The sequence below is a fragment of the Gossypium raimondii genome, chromosome 4 (genome assembly GCF_025698545.1).
Source record: "Gossypium raimondii isolate GPD5lz chromosome 4, ASM2569854v1, whole genome shotgun sequence".
Classification (NCBI taxonomy): Eukaryota; Viridiplantae; Streptophyta; class Magnoliopsida; order Malvales; family Malvaceae; genus Gossypium; species Gossypium raimondii.
This window is the reverse complement of record NC_068568.1, coordinates 4887809-4908299: the sequence shown is the minus strand read 5'-3', so window position 1 is coordinate 4908299 and position 20491 is coordinate 4887809. Positions and strand designations below refer to the sequence as shown.

Sequence of the window (20491 nt, the reverse complement as noted above, 5' to 3'; positions counted from 1 at the left end):
CGTGTCAATGATCTTTCCCATGTAGCCTCTGTTCATGCAGATGTTTAGACAGAACAAGCGACAGACCCCTCAATGAAAGCTGCCCAAAAGGGTTACCTCCTAGAGTTTTTTTGAGGGGAGAAGTTAACTCTCTCACTGTTGATATTCGGAAACTTGTTGCCAAAAAAGCCTAGTTGTCTGAACTAATTTGTGACGTTGAAAAAACACCATGGTAGGGAGAACAGTTCTAAGCTTTTTAACAAAAAGGGGGAGAACGGCGCTAATGGTTGCTGCTAAAGGGAGTTTGTGATGTTGGTTCTTGCTGCTATCTTTTGTTTCTTGCTGAAGTTTAGGTGGAGCTTATTGGTTTTATGATTCTGCTGCTATGTTGCTTTTATGCTTAGGAAGTTAATTTTTGTGCTCCTGTGTGAGCAATATCTTAATGATGTATTCAACATCTTTCATGAGTTACTTATTCAGTTTATATTTGGTATCTCATGAGGGTTTGTGGCATGGTCATTTGCTTATGTTTTGTCAAAAAAACCAAGAGAGGAGTTTGTTGGAATCATAATGGAAATGATCACAAACCAATAATAAAAAAAAAGGAACACGCACATTTTACATGAAAAACCCTTATTAGGAAAAACTACGAGTAAAGAGATGAAATTTACTAATGTTGTTAAAAAATAATAATATAATATCTTCTGTTATGCGGGTTACCCCTAATAAACTTGGGAATTGCCTCACCCTTCCTAAGCAAAATATGATTTTATTTAACATTCCATTTTCTTAACATCATGACTTCACTGAGCCAACTTTTTTATCCCATTTTCGTAACCTTGAATAATTGATACCGATATCACTCATTGTCATAATTCGTTCGTGTGCGAACAATCAACTACCATTTTATTTAACACACGATAAATTTCGTTCATGTGAACATATCAGCAGCAGCACAAGACTGTATAAACTAAAATGATAATAATAATAAAAAGTCGCACAATTTAAATTGCAAACCAGCAAACCAAAGCAATAAAATACAAGTTCAACCAGTGGCCCAACAAAGAAAGATGAGAGAGGGGGTTTTATTAATCTGAATGAGGTTTTTCCTTCTCGTCTTTCACAACCTTCAATTTCCACCCCCTCTTAAGGCTTCCAGATAATGGTGGTCTCAGCAATCATTGATGTAACAACGTAAGGATCCATGTTTGATGCTGGCCTTCTGTCTTCGAAGTAGCCTGCCAATTTACGGGGAACATCAATGTTACATTCAAAGAATACAAGGAAAGTCTTGTTGTTACATGAACAAATTTTGTTCTAAAACTAAAGCATCAGTATCTTAGTGAAAATAGTGCAAAGTGTTTACCTTTTCCATCCTTCTCAGTGTCACGACCAACACGGATGGAGGCTCCCCTGTTTGCAACACCCTGCAGTTTGGACATTGCAAGCAAGAAAGTCACAATATGTTGGACATTGAATTCAATGCCGTTCTAATAGTGCTAACTTACCCATGAGAATGAGTTGATATCTGCAGTCTCATGACGACCAGTTAGACGTCTCTCGTTACCCTCTCCGTAGGCGGCAATATGCTCCTTGTGGCGCAGACCCAACTTCTCAATCGCCTTCTTGATAACATTGATGCCACCATCATTTCTCATTGACTTTGTGCTGAGAGAAAGTTTCATTTCAACTAACTAGCTCTTCGCACATACGTTTAATAAAAGTGCAATGCTGACTAATTGAAGTATGTTACCTGTAATTAGTATGAGCACCAGCACCATTCCAGTCACCCTGGTTAAGGAAATGAAACGCAAAGATTAAAAGTTAGAGAAAAAACGGGTAAAAGATAAAGTAATGTCGAATTTAGGGGAAACGTAGCGTAAAAACAAACCGGAATGGGTTTGGGATCAAAAGAAAGAACAACTCCTGCGATTTCAGTGATTCGCTGTTTAAACAAGAAAACAGAAGTTATGGTTCAACTTCAATCCTTAAGAGGCAAACTCATTAATTAAATACACTTCTAGTATATGAATCATACCTCGAGTATGTATCGTGCAATCCATATTTGATCACCTGCAGATATTCCAACAGATGGACCAACTTGGAATTCCCACTGTTCAGACAAGCACAATACAAGATAAACCATGGATTTTTCATGGAAAAAAAACAATCAAAATAATAATAATAACACCCTTTTAACAATGAACGTTATAACGCACTTGACCAGGCATAACTTCACCGTTGATTCCACTGATATTAACGCCAGCATAAAGGCAAGCCTTGTAGTGGGAGTCCACGATGTCCCTACCAAAGGACTTGTCAGCACCTACACCACAGTAGTACGGACCCTGCATGGATATAAAACTTGGTTTAGAAACAAATAGCTTTACAGCAGTATCTAAAATTTAGTTATTAAACATGACATCGATCAGAAAATGCAGTTTGGTAACGGAACCTGTGGTCCAGGGAATCCTCCAACAGGCCATCCAAGAGGCCACTTAGTATCCTTTTGAAGAAGAGTGTACTCTTGCTCAATACCATACCTGAGTTCAAAATACGTACAAGTTACAATAAACCAACAAAAATATGATTATAAAAATAACTGAAAATGATAGAGAATAAAGAAATTCTAATCAATTAAAACTCATCAGAGTCACAGCTAAGTAAGTCCTTGTTCCTTGTATATAATAATAATTCTTCTTTACAAACAAGTCTAAAGGAAGAAGCAACACTTTCATTTTTAGTGTTTTTTTTTTTCTTCCCTTTTTAATCGTTCAACAACCCAAAGTAGAGAGAATGAGTTAGCTGACTTCGAACCATTGACTTCATCATTAGTACTGCCTAACCCAACCCAAAGTTAGGTGAAAGACAGTCGATGAACACCAAATCAACTAACAAATCCACCTACTAAAAACTAATCAATTTTTTAATATTTTAATTTTTTTGTAGTTATATTTTTATTTATCATTTCAGCCACTTTTGTCGCAATTTTGGTTACACTGATTACATTGATATATTCATAAAAATTATTTTCTATTGAATTCAACAAAAAATAATACATTAAATGTATAATTAAATAATCCATTATCAAAGGACCTTACCCTCTCTCTTTTATTTGCAAGATTGATTTTTTTATTTTATTAATATTTCATTTATTCTTTAAATATAACTGAAAAGCCGGCAAAACGGGGAACCTTTCCAACATAAGAATGGTGTCATGTGATAACATAACATTCAGAAGCAGACACTATTTGATAATTTGAATTTTGGCCCACTTTATATTTTGCTATTTCTGCGCTAGCTTTGTACTGGCCAAAATAACAAAGCATGTGCCTTTTAATATGTTTTAGTATTAAACTTTAAAAATAGTGCACAAGAAAAATAGAAAAAAAACATATATATCAAAGAATATGGACTTAAGTTTCATAAATTTTATAAATATTAAGTATGAATAAAAGTATAGAGTAAATTATTAAGAAGCCAAATACTCCAAATTTTCTAAAGTTAAGTCCTACCAACCCTCCTGGGTCAATGTACTTAATAGTCCCACAAGCACGAGGGCCACCAAAGTCGTCATGATTGGGAATGGTGAGTGAACATATTTTATGGATTCAGTGTCAGATGATATTAAGTGAGATTATACTAATTTTTTTTATAGATTCAGCTTTAGTTTTATTGGCATTATAATAAAGAGAAGGTGAGTTCAACTAAGTTAAAAAATTTTTTTTAATTTAAAGATTTGAGAATTTTACCTACAAATAAATATGGTATTCAATTCTTCAGTTTCAGAAAATGCATGAGACGAAAAGATACTTTTTAAGATTCCAACTTTCATTTTCATATTTTTATAGAAGCAATACTATTCTCACCTAACTCTGTAGAAGAGATTCCAACTTGGATTTTTATTGAGGATTACCATCTTTATATCTAATTTTTTGAAAGGACTCCACGAAAATAATAACTAAGGGGGAAAATTTACCAAGGCTCCTCAGCAACAACATCAGGGTGGCTAAAGATCTTGGCCGCATTAAATCTCTTGTTGGTAGGAATGGGTTCGCCGGCTGGTGTGTAAGCATCGCACATCACCTATTATATAATATTTATTAACAAAAAGACACAGTTACCCCTGTTAAGCCTTGACTTTCCATTCGGTATTGGATAAAAGCAAAATAACTAAAATCACGGGGACCAACGAGAAAGAAGTAACGTGTAAGAATTAATTACCAAGATGTTGTTTCCTTTTCTAAATGGATCCTTGAATATAGCTTGAGGACTGATTCAGTCAAAAAAAATTTTGCACAGTTAATTACGACATAAACACTGAATCTTTAAATCAAAAAAACAATCACGAATATACTTTCTTTTTGCCTTCTAAGTCGTGATCTAGATCGAAAGCCAAAATAAAGAGAAAAAAAAAAGAATTAAGGGACTTACTAAAGAATGACCTCACTGTCATCTCCAGGTGCTTGATTGGTACTGGAACCATCGTAGTTCCACTTCGGGAGTTTTGAAGGGTCCGTCACTGGTCCAGGCAAAGTCTGCAGCGGAAACAAATATTGAACTCTTGTTTTAAAAATAGAACGTACAATATTCAATAAACGAAAGTTTGAAAAGTGAATCGCAGCATCGTACCCTTGCTTTGCTTCTCAGATCCATACCAGATCCACCGATCCTGAAACAAAATCGAAGAAGCATTCAGAAAGACATTAATAAAATCATTCCGATTATACGGGAAAGGAAGACGAAGAAGAAGATGAGAGAAACAGCTAACCATATGTATTCGGCTATGATCTTTTCAGTGGTGTCGCTGAGGTTGAGGTTGATGAGATCATTGAGGAGAGACATGGCTGCTGTGATTGGCTAATTAATCAAGAACTAAGATACAGCAGACCTAAGAAGAGAGGGAGAGAAGGTGGGGGTGAAGGAAAGACCTGTTTGGTGGACTTTTTAAATAGCCAAAAGGAAAACAAAAAAGTCGGAAAAGTATTCGTGGAAAAATTATAATCAAAGATTGAAAGGAAAATATATAGGAAAACGGAACGTGTAAGAGGTAATATAATTACAAATAAATTGAAACAACCAATGAGACTGCCAAGTGCCACTAAAGTCCATTACCCAATAATTTTCATACCTTTTTCCTTTTTTTGAGAAATTAAGATTTCTTTTAATTTTCCAAAATTTATCTTTTATGTTTGATATATTTAAATTATATTTGGCAATATATATATATATATAGCGTAAACAAACGTGATCAATATATTTTACTTTTTATTATTTTATGACATATTTTATACCTAGTGCTTTTTGTGCAATTATTGGCTTCAACTTTTTCTTTATTTGCTCAAATTAATTTCTATCACCAAAATGGTGAGGAAAATATAAATACTCTAAGATTCCACCTACTAGGGGTTTTCCTTTCATTATCAAAATCTTAATACGTCAAACAGGTACTTCGAGTTATTTTATTTATCTAGTTCTTGATTTTAGAACGATTGAATTGACCTCTTTTCGTATCATCCCTTTTCTTTTTCATTACTGTTAATATTGTGTAACAATAATGATACGGTGAACATGAACTAAACACGCGACAAAAGAATATAAGAAAAACGTATAACATTCAAAAAAAACACTAATTATGTTTTATCTGGAAATTGACTTCGATTACTTGGTTTTAGATATTTTACAAATTTTACAACTTTCAACAACCAACTAATTTTTTCAATTTTTTTATTGCTTGGGTGATTTTTATTAGCTATTTTGTTTATTTGTTGACCTCTAATTTTGCTTAAAGAAATATAAGTTGGGATGGTTTTTGTATATTCAAGGTTTATTTTGAACATATTTGAGAAGTTGTGAGGATGATTGGATCTATGGTGGTTGACTAGGGAGGAGGATGATGGTTGTTGCGATGGAAAGGAAAGAGGAATTTGTGAGGGGGATGGTGGCGTTGAAGATGGTGATGCCAAGAGAGAGTTGAGAGAAAGTGAATGAGGGTTGGGTTTGTACGAGAAGGGAGAGGACGGAAAGGCTTTTTTCTTTTAATTACCATGTTTTTATTAATTTAGAAATTAACTATTTTTCTTATTTTCAACTCAAATTAAAAAAAATTCTTTATTATATGTCAATTTCTGATTGGCTAGACTTTTTTTTAACAGAGATAATAGTTGGGGCTTATAATGATTAAGAAACTATGGTTTAAATTCTTAGTTTGACCCAAAAAAGTTTAGTATCTAATTCAAACATATGGTAGTTTGAGGGTTTATTTCTACCTCGTAAAAATAGTACTATTAGTATATTTGAGTAATTTGTATAACATTTGACAAATTTAGATGTCAAATTAGACCAAAAAAGATTAGGTATCGAATTATGAAAAGTGTCCAGCTTATGTGTGAAATTAAAAAAAAAAGTGTCAAGTTCATGTACCAAACTAAACAACAGAAGTTTAAGTATCAAATTAAGAAAAAGTGTCAAGTTTAAGTATCACAATATGTTTGGTTCACTATAATAGAATAAAGTTGAAATGGAATGTTATAATATGAGAAAGGAATAGAACTCTAATGGAATTGAATGAGTATAAAAATAGTTTGGTTGGGTGGAATGGGATTAGTGTCGTAATAGTATTACAACACGTTTGGCATGCCATTCATGCCTTATTCAGTGTAAGAACCCTATTCCATTGTTTGCTTTGACTGAATGAGTGAAACAGTGAGGTAGTATTACGGTCTCATTCCGGCCTTTCACGGAATAGCCATTCAACGTTGCCACCAAAGAATAGCCTTTCCAACCTCTCACCGAATAGCCAGCAAATTTTTTTTCCAAAAATACCCCAATCCAAAAACATTGTATTAACCATAATTTCAATCGATGGATTATAGCCATGGCAGAAAAATCAAGAAGAAATAGAAATTGAAAACCAATTGTTAAACCTTAAATTAGTTCGGCCATGTCGCGTAATGGATCTGGAACAACGAAAAAACAGAGAGAAGAAGAAGAAGAAAAGAGAATTTGAGAGAGAGAAGAGAAAAAGAGAATTCTGAAAAATACTGATTCAATTTTCTTAACTCCTCTTGGACTTTAGTTACAGGTATATAAGGAAACCAAATAACAGACTAACACTAACAGTAACAATAGACTAAACACACCGCTTTAGCAAAACAAACCGTTTAACTAATGCTAAAAAAACGCACCGTATAACTAGAATAAAAACAGGAGTAAAACGCATCGTTCAACAAAAGAAATAACAGCAATAATGAAAATATGAAAATGAAAAATACCGTTGAACTATTCTATAAAAAACACCCCTCCCCTAAACAGGATCTTTGTCCTCAAAGATCAAACGCAGGAAAGCGACGTTGAAGATCATGCAACTTCTCCCAAGTAGAATCCTCAGGAAAGGTGTCTGCCCACTCAACGAGCACCTCCATAGCACATGGTTACCTTGCTTGACTAAGCGCCTGTCCAATACTTGAATCGGTGTCTTGAGAAGAGCTCCATCAGACCCTACTAGTGGTAAAGTAGAAGCCCTCGCCGCAGACCCAATATGCTTCTTTAATTGGGAGACATGAAAAGTAGAATGGATACGAGCAGAAGATGGTAATAACAGTTTGTAAGAAACCTGTCCCACACGAGCCTCCACTGAAAAAGGGCCAAAATACCAGGGTGACAACTTCTGATTTTTGAACTTGTGTAAAGAATGTTGTCTATATGGTTGCAGCTTCAAATACACCAAATTGCCCACCTGAAATTCCCGTTCTGACCTCCGTTTGTCCGTCATTTGTTTCATCCGATCCTGAGCTCGAGTGAGATGAAATTTTAAAACCTTGTGCATAACCTCTCTATGTTGCAAGGTGCAATCTACTGTAGCCACTGGAAAAACACCAGCTATATATGCCTTGTCTATTTCTTGTTGTTATTAGTTAAGTCTTTTTTTTTTCTTTTGTGCTACTCTTCTTCTCTTGGTGTATGAGTTTTTATTCTTTATTATTGGTTTATAAAATCGCTAAGCAAGAAGATGTTGAAGCAATAACTAATGTTGTTGCTCACAATATTCTCATGCATTAAGTTGAGGTCATCGTGCCTCAATTAGATTTAAGTAGAGTTTAAGAATGGGTTTAAACTTTTTGAAGAAAACTAGCCGAGTGTGGTTAGGGTTGTCGAAAATAAACATGAAAAATTGGGTTCTATTTGCCCTTTCACTAGTTCTACACAAAGGTGCTAAGTAAGTTTGACATAAAACAATATTTTCAAATTAATAGATTGATCAGAAATGAGCTATGTTGACACTAATTTTTTGATTGAAAACGGGGTCGACTTGGGTTTTGAAAAATGAAAACGAAAACGGGAGTCGCCACCAATCCTTTTTGATAAGGTGTGATTGGATCACCTCGAAAAGTGGTTGTTTTTAATAAAAGGTTTGATTTTATTAAAACAACAAGTTTGGTCCACGAAATTCGAAAAAGCGGGTTCGGAGTTCGGTTACATGACGAAGGATTAGCACCCTCGATCGCCCAAAATTGGTACCTAGTTGATTACTTAATGTCTTAGTGTCGAAGATTGAAAACTTTAAAGAAACTTAAAATACGATCCTTAAAAAAACTCGAATGGCATGGATTAAAATTCACGAGGGAATTTGGCAATTTGGTTAAACGAGAAATCGAAACCCAGCACCTTAGGGCACGTTCCTTGAATTTTCAAACGCAAAACATTGCTTTATTTTGAAATTTTTGAAAGGATATTTAGCTATTTGGTTGAACGAGAAAAATCAACACCCAGCACCTTAGGGCATGTTTTCTCGAATTTCCAAACGCAAAACATTGCCTTATTTTAAAATTCCTAAAAGGATATTTAGCTATTTGGTCGAACGAGAAAAATCGACACCCAGCACATTAGGGCATGTTTTCTCGAATTTCCAAACACTAAATATTGCCTCAATTTGAAATATTTTCCTTTTTTGAAATATGATATTTATGTGCATGATGGAATAATAAACATAATAATGTGTATAAAAAAATAATGAACAAAAACGAATAATAAAACAAATCAATCATACATATACCATAACAATTAATTAAATAAATAAACTAAAGCATAAACATAGACATATAAGTAAATTCATGAATGAAAAATATATGAAAATATATGAAAATTATGGAATATATAAAAAACGTATGTGCATATAAGGAGATATACATGTATGTATATACATAAAATTATGGAAATATGAAAGATATATGTGTATTATTATGTATGTTATAAAACATATGTACACACATAAATTTATAAAGATATAAAAAAATGTATAGGTATATTTTAAAATTATTGAAATAAAATAAATATATTCATAAAATGAATATGTATACATATATTCATGAGAAAAGAATATATAGATATACACGTATGTAAAAAGTATTTAATATATATTAAATAAACTATATATGAAATATTTATATAATAATAATATAATACAGCACATATACTTTAAAAAATACATAAGTAAATATAAGTAGAAATATAATGATAATAATAACATAAATATTAATAATAATAACAAAGATAATAATAATAATAATAATAATAATAATAATAATAATGATAATGATAATAATAGTAATATTAAAAATAATAAGAATGCTAAGATATGGACTAAATCGAAATAAAAACAAAAGTACTGGGCGAAATCGAAATAAAAAACAAAATGGGTTAAATTGTGACGCGCGCCGAAAAAAGGGGACCAAACTAGGAAATATCCCCTCGCTGACCAAACGACGCCGTTCCAGTGAAACTCACGCACATGGTCGAGGGACCAAATCAAAACAGACGTGAAAATTCATGGCCAAAATTGAAAATATGCGAAAAACTTCCTTGAAAGTGCCATAAAATCGGAGGGATCGATTGCGCAAATAACTCATTTGCAGAAAACGCGTGGATCCTCCCCTGGGTCGGGTCACCGCGCAGGTCAGGGCCAAAACGGCGTCGTTTTGGCACCTGACTCTACATGGTAAAACGACGTCATTTTATGAGGGTTATTTAAACCCGAATTTTTTTTTAAAATCATCATTTTCTTTTTCTCCTTCTAAAAAAAACTAAAAAAAACCTCTCCCCCCTTTTTTCATCCAGCCATGGATTCCGGCCAAAAGCTCCAAAGGCGCCTCGTAGTAGCGCCTCAAGTGGCGGCGGTCATGGGCGCAAAATAGGACATTTTCGATTCCTTTTTAAAGCTGGAAGCTCCTAGGCCATAGATCTAAGGCCAAATCTTGCGAACGAATGGCGAAAAGCACCAACACGGAAACGAAACCGCTCGGTTTCCCCCCTTTTCGGCGCGGCATTGAGAGAAAGGTACTTCTTTTCTTTCTTTCTTTATTTTATATCTATAAATAAACAAAAAAAGACTAGAAATAAAATAAAAAAATAAGAAGAGCACTCGAAATCACCTTAAAACGTAGTTTATATTTTTATTTCTTTTGCTAATCTCAGTTTTGTTACAAAGAGTACCCGAAAAAAAAGATGGTTACATTTTGTTGGCTTTTATAGCCGATCTTTGCCACTGTTTGTGCTGTCTTTTTTCCTCATTTGTTTCTCTTCTTTGCAGGTGACAGCGCAAGTGGCATGGTGACGTGACTGTGGCGGTGGCGACGTGATGTGGCGACAGTGGCAGAAGACCAAGGGTCAAAGGGCTAAGGAGGAGGGCGGCGCCTAGGGTTTCAGTCTCTGAAACCTTAGGCAGATATTTTTTAGGAGTTGGGCTCCAGATTCGGGCCTTGGGTTTGGGTTTGGTTTAATTGTTTTGGGCTGAGGGTTAATGGGTGTTGTAATTGGGTAGCTGGGATATGGGTTTAGTTTAGGTGAGTTAATTGGTTTTGGGCTAAAAATTGGGCTTGTACAGCTGCCCCTCTTTGCTCGTTGTCGCGTAACGATAACAAAGCAAAGACTAAGAAAGCCCAATTTTGCCCGTTCTCGCCTAGTCTTGACCTCTCTTGACGATTCACTTCAAGTAGCTTTATTTCAATCCACTGTGTCTTGTCGCTTCAATCTACTCCACTGTACTTCAACAAGATCTGACTTGTAGCTTCAATCTTCTTTGCAGCAACTTTAGGGGGACGAGATTCGTGGTTTTAGTCTGTCCTACTGCAACGTTAGGGATATAAGGCCTGATACGATCCACTCTACTGTAACTTCAGAGAGATAAGATCTGTGGTTCTAATCCGCTCCGCTGCAACTTAGGGAGACAGGATTACTAGCTTCAATCTACTCCGCTGTAATCTCAGGGAGATAAGATTACTATCTTTGATCTGCTCCGCTGTAATCTTAGGGAGATAAGATCTGCAATTCTTCGGTCTACTCCACTGTAATCTCAGGGAGATAAGACCTGATATGATCCACTCTACTGTAACTTCAGAGAGATAAGATCATTTAATCCGCTCCACTGTAATCTCAAGGAGATAGGATTACTATCTTTGATCTGCTCCGCTGTAATCTCGGGGAGATAAGATCTGCAATTCTTCGGTCTGCTCCACTGTAATCTCAGGGAGATAAGACCTGATATGATCCACTCTACTGTAACTTCAGAGAGATAAGATCCTTTAATCTGCTCCACTGTAATCTCAGAGTGATAGGATAGTATCTTCGATCTGCTCCGCTGTAATCTCAGGGAGATAAGATATCTGGCTTCAATCTGCTCCACTGTAACCTCAGAGAGATAAGATTTGAAATTCTTCGGTCTACTCCACTGTAATCTCAGGGAAATAAGACCTGTATAATGAACCTAATTATGCCTAATGATTAGGATGACATGATCAAAATGAAACAAATGCTCCTATCTAGACATGTGTGAATGGTGTTTGCATGAATGCAGAGTTTTATTTTTCGTGAATGATCTCGCTTAGGTTATCATTACTTGAAGTTTATTAAGGCATTGTCACTGAAATGTTACAACACCTTCCTTCTCGACTGGTGCTTTCTGAAGAAACATTTAGCCAGGCTATCCCCACCGTAAACCTCAAAGTTATATCCACTGGGACGCCAAAATTTGTACCATCATTCTCTCACAGTAATCTAAGGGTAGAAATATGTGGCTTTTCCTCCGACCTCTTTTATCATAATTCGGGGATATAGGATCTGAACCGTCCTGGTCTCCTACACCATTCTCAGGGTGTCATGCCAAAGACTTATGCGCAAATGAAGGCTCTCTTCTCCGAGGTAACCTCTTCCTTACCACTTGGTGGTTATTGCTTGCTTGTTCATTGAAGCCTTGTCACCTAACACGATATCTTGTCAACGTTTTATCCACGTTTGGACAACAAAGTTTAAAAGGATAGTCCTGATTTAGACTTTTTCCTTTTAGACACTTCAAATTTGGTGTGTTCTAAACAACGGTCCTGTTTCAGGTTCCTTCATTATTTAGAAATTTCTAGAGTAATATGCAAAACTCCATTTGCTTGAACATTCAGTCCATTACTCGTTATTCCAAATGTTTTTGAAAAAAGATTATCACAATGGACAAACAAAATGCTATTGAGAATAAATCTCGAAATGAATAAGTTAACAAATTTTGCTAAGATAAGATGAAAATAGACAAAATGAAATTTTATTGGGGAACAAAGCTTGAAATGAATAATACATCAATCAAGGCAACAAATTTTGCCAAGATTCAAAATATAAGATAACAACAGGTGCCCCAGATATCGCAGCACGAGCTTCCCTGCACAAATTTTCTAAAGACCGTTTAATATGTGCTTAGGGAATCTACAGTATTTTGTCGATACCCCAAGATGTCGTCTACCCTTTCTTGCGATTCCGGTATAGCGAGACACCACATGCCCCAGATTTTTGATCAAATTTTGAGTTGTTCCGTTCACCTCATGCCTTATCAAAATTTGAGCCGCCTTTTTCAGGTTTTCAACTCAAATCCCCTTTGGTCTCAAGGCGCCTTTTACGGGTTTTCACCTTGGCCTCTCCTTTTTTTTTAAGTGAAATACTTCTTGACCGAGTCTGAGTTTACAGGATTTGGCAGGCTTTTACCATCCATCTCGCTCAAGATTAAAGCTCCTCCTGAAAATGCCTTTTTTACTACATAAGGATCTTCCCAATTTGGCATCCATTTTCCCCTAAAATCCTTTTGTAGAGGAAGAATCTTTTTCAAAACCAAGTCCCCCTCGTAAAATTCTCTGGGATGAACTTTTTTGTTATAGGCTCGCATCATTCGTTTCTGATACATTTGACCGTGATGAATAGCTTTTAACCTCTTTTCTTCTACCAAGTTTAGCTGGTCATATCGAGATTGAATCCATTCAGCCTCATCCAACTTTAGTTCAGCTAATACTCGGAGAGAAGGGATTTCAACTTCTATGGGTAAAACTGCCTCCATTCCATAGACTAAAGAAAACGGCGTTGCCCCCGTAGAGGTCCTAACAGAGGTACGATATGCCAGAAGGGCAAAAGGTAATTTTTCGTGCCAGTCTTTGTAGGTTTCAGTCATTTTCCCTACAATTTTCTTGATATTTTTGTTAGCTGCTTCCACGGCACCATTCATTTTTGGACGGTACGGTGACGAATTGTGGTGTCTGATCTTGAACTGACTACAAACTTCTGCTATTGAGTTGTTGTTCAAGTTTAGTGCATTATCGGATATGATCTTTTCAGGCATCCCGTATCAACATATGATCTCTTTTTTTAGAAACTTGCTAACTGCTGACTTCGTGACATTCGCGTATGAAGCAGCCTCCACCCATTTAGTGAAGTAATCAATAACCACAAAGATAAAACGATGCCCATTAGAAGCCTTCAGAGATATTGGCCCAATAACATCCATTCCCCACATGGAGAAAGGCCATGGAGAAACCATAACATGAAGAGGTGACGGTGGTGCGTGTATTTTGTCACCATAGATTTGACATTTATGGCACTTTTTGGCATAATTAATGCAATCCCCTTCCATGGTGGACCAATAGTACCCAAACCTCATAATTTGTCTGGCCATCATGAAGCCATTGGCATGCGTTCCACAGATACCTTCATGCACTTCTTCCAAAATTTCCTTAGCTTCGACAGCATCCACACATCTCAACAATACTTGATCTTTTCCTCTTTTATACAAGATATCCCCATCTAGGACATAATCAATGGCTAATCTCCTCAATGTCTTCTTATCATTTTTCGTCGCATGGTTAGGGTACTCACGACTCTTCACATATCGCAATATGTCATGGTACCAGGGGTGATCATCCTTTTCTCCTTCATCGTCAATGTTGCAACAATGGGCTGGAGCCTCATAAATGTTGATCTGGATAGGCTTCATATCCTCTAGCCTGTTCACTTTGAACATAGAAGCTAGGGTAGCCAAAGCATCTGCCATCTGATTCTCATCTCGTGGGAGATAACTAAAGGTGACACTATCAAATTCCTCAATCAATTCCATAACCAATTTTCGATAGCGAACTAACTTGGGGTCTCTTGTTTCTCATTCCCCTTTGAGCTGGTAAATTACTAATGCAGAGTCCCCGTAAATCTCTAGCACCTTAATTTTCCGCTCTATGGCTGCTCGGATGCCCATAATACAAGCTTCATACTCAGCCATGTTATTTGTACAATCAAAATCCAATTTGCTAGTGAAAGGGTAATGATCTCCGATAGGGGACACGAGTACTGCCCCGATTTTGTTGCTTATAGCGTTTGAAGCTCCATCAAAATTTAGCTTCCAGGGACCACCTTCTTGGAAATCTTTTTCTATAGTTGCAACATACATCAAATCTTCATTTGGGAAATCAAAGTTCAAGGGTTCATAATCCTCTAGCGCTCTACTTGCCAAGAAGTCCGCTATTGCACTTCCTTTTACAGCCTTCTGGTTCACATAGACTATGTCAAATTCAGATAGGAGAATTTGCCATCGGGCCATTCTTCCATTCAAAGCGGTTGATTCCATCAAGTATTTCAGAGGGTCTAATTTAGAAATTAACCAGATTGTATGGTACAACATGTACTGTCTCAGTCTCCGAGTTGTCCAGATCAGGGCACAACATAGCTTCTCGATTGGCGAATATCTTGTTTCGCATTCGGTGAACTTCTTACTGAAATAGTGGATTGCTCTTTCTTTTCGTCCTGTCTCATCATGTTGACCAAGCACGTATCCCATGGAATTTTCAAATACTGCCAAATACAGTATGAGCGGTTTGTCTGGGCAAGGTGGCATTAGCACTGGGGCGTTGGACAAGTAATGTTTAACTTTTTCAAAAGTTTTTTGGCACTCCTCATCCCATACACCTGGATTATGTTTCCTAAGGAGACAGAATATGGGGTCACATTTCTCGGTTAATTGTGAAATAAACCGAGCGATGTAGTTCAGTCTTCCTAGAAAACCTCGAACCTCTTTTTGAGTACGCGGCGGAGGTAATTCTTGTATTGCTCTTACTTTGTCAGGATCAATCTCAATTCCTCTCTCACTGACCACGAACCCAAGCAATTTTCCTGATCTGACCCCAAATGTGCATTTTGCTGGATTTAACTTTAGCTGAAATTTTCTCAACCTCATAAATAATTTCTTAAGGACTTGCACATGTTCCTCTTCCGTTTTAGATTTCGCAATCATGTCATCAACATAGACTTCTAACTCCTTATGCATCATATCATGAAACAGTGTTACCATGGCCCTCTGATACGTTGCCCCTGCATTTTTCAACCTGAATGGCATCACTTTATAGCAAAAGGTTCCCCATAGGGTTATGAATGTAGTTTTCTTCATATCCTCAGGATGCATCTTAATTTGGTTATATCCAGAGAAACCATCCGTGAAAGAAAACAGTGAATGCCCCGCTGTGTTGTCTACCAAGGTGTCGATGTGCGGCAAGGGAAAGTTATCTTTTGGGCTAGCCTTATTTAAATCTCTATAATCTACACACATTCGTACCTTCTCATCTTTCTTAGGGACAGGAACAATATTGGCCACCCACTCAGAGTATTTGACCACTTGCAGGAATCCAGCATCGAATTACTTTTGCACTTCCTCTTTTATTTTTAATACATCATCTGGCCTCATTCTTCGGAATTTTTGCTGAACTGGTTTGCAATCTTCCTTTATAGGAAGTCGGTGAACTACAATGTCAGTACTTAGCCCACGCATATCTTAATATGACCATGCGAAGACATCCTTGAATTCTCGAAGCAACTCAATGAGGTCTTGTTTTACTTCTTCAGCTATGCATGTGCCAATCTTCACCATCTTTCCCTCTTCCAGGGTCACCGTCTCTACTGTCTCCTTGTGAGGTATGATTTGTTTCTCTTCTTGCTCTACCATCCTCAACAAGTCCGGAGATAGGTTGCAATCTATGTTATCTTCAAAATCTTGAGATTCCTCTAAACACATACCTCGTTCGAAAGGATTTTCTAAGTCCATAGTAGGGTCACTCATGTCATTGATGTCTTGGGACCTGTTATAAGTACCGAAGAATGTACAGGGAATGTATGAATTTAAGGATTCTTATTTAATATGGTCATGAATGAATGAAAGAATGATCTAGAATGAAGGCATCCAATATGACTATTCATGTGAAAGAATGAAAAGAATTTTAAAAGAATATATACTCAAAATGCGAAAATATATTTCATTGAAATCACAATGTTCAAATATAAGCCCCTTTCATTTCACAAAAAGTTTCATTTTCTCTAGGCTTAGAACAATTAGTATGTTTTGAATATTACTCTGAAAAAGCTCTAAAAACTTCAGGCATTTCTTCTGCAGTCCAATTGTTTAAAACACTCCCAGGTTCGACGGGATAGATGCCTGATGTACTTCCTTCTTCAGATTTTTCTTCAGATATGGCATTAATGTTCAAGTTTCCTAGCATTTCCTCTGTGATCTCCCTTCTTGGAGTCCTTAGTCCAGAATACATGGTTCCTCCCGATACAAAGGTCTTGGATATTTGGGGGAAAGCCATCGGTTCCCAATCAACTTCTTTTCCGTTCACACGCGCCTTCCTCCTCTCTTATCTTTTCTCCAACTCTTTTCTTCTTTACTTAGCATTTGGTTTAAATCCTAAACCAAAACGGTCTTGCTTGTCTTTCAGCACTGGTGCCTCTATCCTTCCTTGAAGGCATCTTCCCAGTCCTCTTCCGAGCATAGCTCATTTCCCAACTGTCATTTGTAGTCCCATCCTCGTGGCTTTAGATATGCTGGGCATCGGGATCTTCTTTCCCTCAATGACAGAGGTCGCATTTACGAACTCTAAGGATCGAAAGGAACATTCAACCGCCTCATCATCTGTTCCCAAATATGGCGCGTCACTGGTTACCGATGCAATGATGTCTTCCTCAGCGTCAATCGTAATTAACCGGCCTTCTGTTACCAATTTCAACTTCTGGTGTAATGATGATGGCACCGCTCCTGCTAAATGAATCCAGGGTCTTCCCAACAAGCAGTTATACGAAGGCTTGATATCCATCACTAAAAAATCCACCTCGTATATATTCGGGTCAATCAAGAGGGGTATTTTTATTCTTCCTATCATCTTCCTTTCAGTACCATCAAATGCTCTCACTATATTCTGGCATGATTTCATGTGAGAGCTATCCACCGGTAACCTATTTAAGGTGGATAGAGGTAAAACATTCAAGGCTGACCCATTATCAATTAGCACTCCTGCTAACGCATACTCCCCGCAACGAGCAGTGATATGTAATACTTTGGTGGCTCCTCTTCCCCCCGGCGGTACTTCATCATCATTAAAGAAAATGAAATTGTCGGCACTGATATTGTTAACCAAGCGGTCCAACTTATTCACTGAGATATCGTGAGCGACATAAGTTTCATTTAGCACATTAATCAACGCATTACGATGTATCTCTGAACTTATAAGCAATTCAAGCACCGAGATACGAGCCGGTTGTTTATGCAATTGTTCTACCACGCTGTACTCGCTATGTTTCAAGAATTTTAAAAATTCTCTAGCCTCATTTTCAGTTACCGGTTGATTGACACGCGGTTCAATTTTGCCTGTTTTTACTTTTCCCAACTCAACTACTAAGGCTTTTCCTTTTCCAGATTCCACTCTCGCGTTTGCTGGATCATAGCGTTTTCCACTTCGTGTATAGAATCCTTCGTCCTCTCCTGAAGCGTTTACCAAGCTCTCTTTCCCTGGAATTGTCACATTGCAGTCGTAATTCCAAGGAACCTTTTTGCTATTCTCGTAAGGAAAGGATACAGGTTTTTGGATTATGACCTTTTGCGCTATTTGAATTCCAGATTCTCTGCTCATTGGTTTTGAAATAATTATCACTGGGTGATTAGCCTTTTGGGCTTTCCCCGTGGATCCTCCTTCTGCGTCATAAACTTTTCCTTCTTCTAGTCCATTAATCTCTTCATAAAACTCTAACTCTTTGTTATCCATTAAGTTTTGCACCATGGTTCTGAATTCGGTACATTTTTGGATGTCGTGGCCTTCTTCTGCGTGGAGCTCACAAAACTTACTTGCTCCTTCAGGCTTTTCTATTGAATCTTGCTTGATGCGTCCTCCTTTCACCATTTGTTTCCAAACCCATTCAAGGGGGGTCCTTATCTCTGTTACATTGGCTTTGACTCTCCTTCCTCCATTTTCAATTATCGCGTTCACCCCTTCATCATGATTGGGCAACGGACTTTCTGTGTTGGGTGAATCACCAAATTTGACAACACCCAATTTAATAAGTCCTTCCACTACCTTCTTGAAAGCAGTACAATTTTCTATCGAGTGTCCTGAAATTTCGGCATGATAGTCACACTGAGCGTTTGTGTCATACCATTTTGGATATGGGGGTTGTAGAGGACTCAAGTAACGAGGAGCGACAACATGCGCATTAAATAAATTCTGGTACAGCTCCTTATATGTCATTGGAATAGAAGTGAACTGGGGCTTCTCAGTATTTTGCCTCATTCCCGACTCTTGTTTCGATGAGCCCTATTGATTAATGACCGCTTTCCTTGGTTGACTCATAGTAATTGATTTACTGTAGGCATTCACATTATTCACTTCATTTTCTCTTTTCCTCGGGGCTGTCCTTTTATTGCTCTCCCCTCCGCCTATTCTTCCACTTTTAATAGCATGCTCGATCATTTCGCCGCTCATGATTATATCCGAGAAATTCTTTGAAGCACTTCCCAATATGTGAGTGATGAATGGGCCTTTCAATGTATTAATAAAAAGCGTCGTTATTTCTTTTTCCAAAAGAGGTGGTTGCACCTGCACTGCCACTTCTCTCCACCTCTGTGCGTACTGTCTGAAGCTCTCGTTTGATTTCTTCTCCAAATTCTGCAGAGTTATCCTGTCAGGCATCATTTCTGAGACATGATTGTATTGTCTCATGAATGCCTGTGCCAAATCTCTCCAAGTAGCAATTTTGGTCCGACTTAGCTGATTGTACCATTTTAACGCTGCACCTATAAGACTATCCTGAAAGCAGTGTATTAATAATTGATCATTATTAATATACCCCGTCATTCTCCTGTAGAACATAGTGATATGAGCTTCTGGGCAGCTGGTCCCATTATATTTCTCGAATTCCGGCATCTTAAATTTGTAAGGAAGCACCAAATCCGGAACTAAGCTCAGATCTTTCGCATCTATTCCATGATAGTTGTCGATACTTTCTATCGCCCTAAACTTCTCTTCAATCCATTTCTATTTCTCCTCAAACTGCTTTGGTAACTCTTCCTTCATCTTGTCTTTCTCAACTACTTCATCGAAGTCCGGGACAACCAGATTATCGCCAGGACTAGAACCAGATCTGACCTGAAGGTTCTTCGGTATTGAAGCATCACCTTGAAAGTGCTGAGGCCTAATCGAAATAGAAGGTCTTCGTAGATGTGGTTCAATCTGAATTTGCGCTTGCGGAGGCGTGAATCTTGGAGGAAAAAGTGGCTCATCATTGTTTCCTTCTTCATCGCAAATCACAGGACTTTTCCCTTTATCAGTTCCCTTGGTTATTAATTGCGTTAATTTAGTCATTAGATCCTCTTGAAACTCTTTCATCTTTTGCACCATGTCTTTCTAGATCTTTTCCATATGTTCCTTCATTTACACCTGCAACTGGTCTTGCATTTCCTTTTGAAGCCGTTCTAGTTTTTCCATCCTTTGATCCATAATTTTTGATTTAGCACGAGTGCCGTAACAGTGTCAATTTTCCAGGTTAACTGAAATAATTTTATTCAATTAGGGTCCTTTAATGGTTGTTAATGCATATAATGGGATGTAATGCATGAAATGAATGCGAAAAGAAAATGCATTGACTTTGATTCAATTCCATTTAGAAAAGTTTACTAGAAAAACAAAATTCTTTACATAAGTCAGATTACATATACGGTTTTGCCCTAATGCTCAAAATTTTAATCTTCTTAAGTAATGAAGCTAGCTCTTTTCCTCGGCTTGATTCTAACTCATATGTCACACTTAGCGTATCAGCTTGCACTGCTAGTGTCTGCAGGTGATTCGCAACCTCTCGAATTTGAGCCACAGCTTCTCCAATAATGTGATCCCTATCTCTAACTTGGTTC

The 20491-nt window shown here is 37.1% G+C and overlaps 2 protein-coding genes across 2 annotated transcripts; both read right to left on the bottom strand.

Moving 5' to 3' along the window:
• Window positions 1-864: 864 nt before the first annotated feature.
• Window positions 865-5017, bottom strand: LOC105780042 (glutamine synthetase nodule isozyme). Its single transcript, XM_012604126.2, has 13 exons — window positions 4751-5017; window positions 4612-4651; window positions 4414-4517; window positions 4204-4252; window positions 3959-4065; window positions 2435-2522; window positions 2199-2327; window positions 2018-2092; window positions 1871-1924; window positions 1733-1770; window positions 1488-1647; window positions 1346-1406; window positions 865-1217 (listed from the first exon to the last, which is right to left on the bottom strand). Exons 1-13 carry the CDS (start codon window positions 4822-4824, stop codon window positions 1126-1128), a joined length of 1071 nt encoding a protein of 356 aa, XP_012459580.1. The 5' UTR covers window positions 4825-5017; the 3' UTR covers window positions 865-1125.
• A 7923-nt stretch (window positions 5018-12940) lies between these two features.
• LOC128040399 (uncharacterized) lies at window positions 12941-19982 on the bottom strand. Its single transcript, XM_052629136.1, is given in 5 exon segments — window positions 12941-16397; window positions 17015-17101; window positions 17191-18899; window positions 18963-19596; window positions 19648-19982. Coding segments are annotated over 5 exon segments (6222 nt in total).
• Window positions 19983-20491: the final 509 nt, after the last annotated feature.

What these genes read in the sequence shown, in the direction of transcription:
- LOC105780042 (XM_012604126.2), bottom strand. Translation starts at nt 4,824, where the DNA reads ATGTCTCTCCTCAATGATCTCATCAACCTCAACCTCAGCGACACCACT. An exon ending in ATCTGAGAAGCAAAGCAAGG is followed by an intron (nt 4,518 to 4,611) that starts GTACGATGCTGC and finishes TTTCCGCTGCAG; the next exon opens with ACTTTGCCTGGACCAGTGAC. An exon ending in GTTGTTGCTGAGGAGCCTTG is followed by an intron (nt 2,523 to 3,958) that starts GTAAATTTTCCC and finishes TTTTGAACTCAG; the next exon opens with GTATGGTATTGAGCAAGAGT.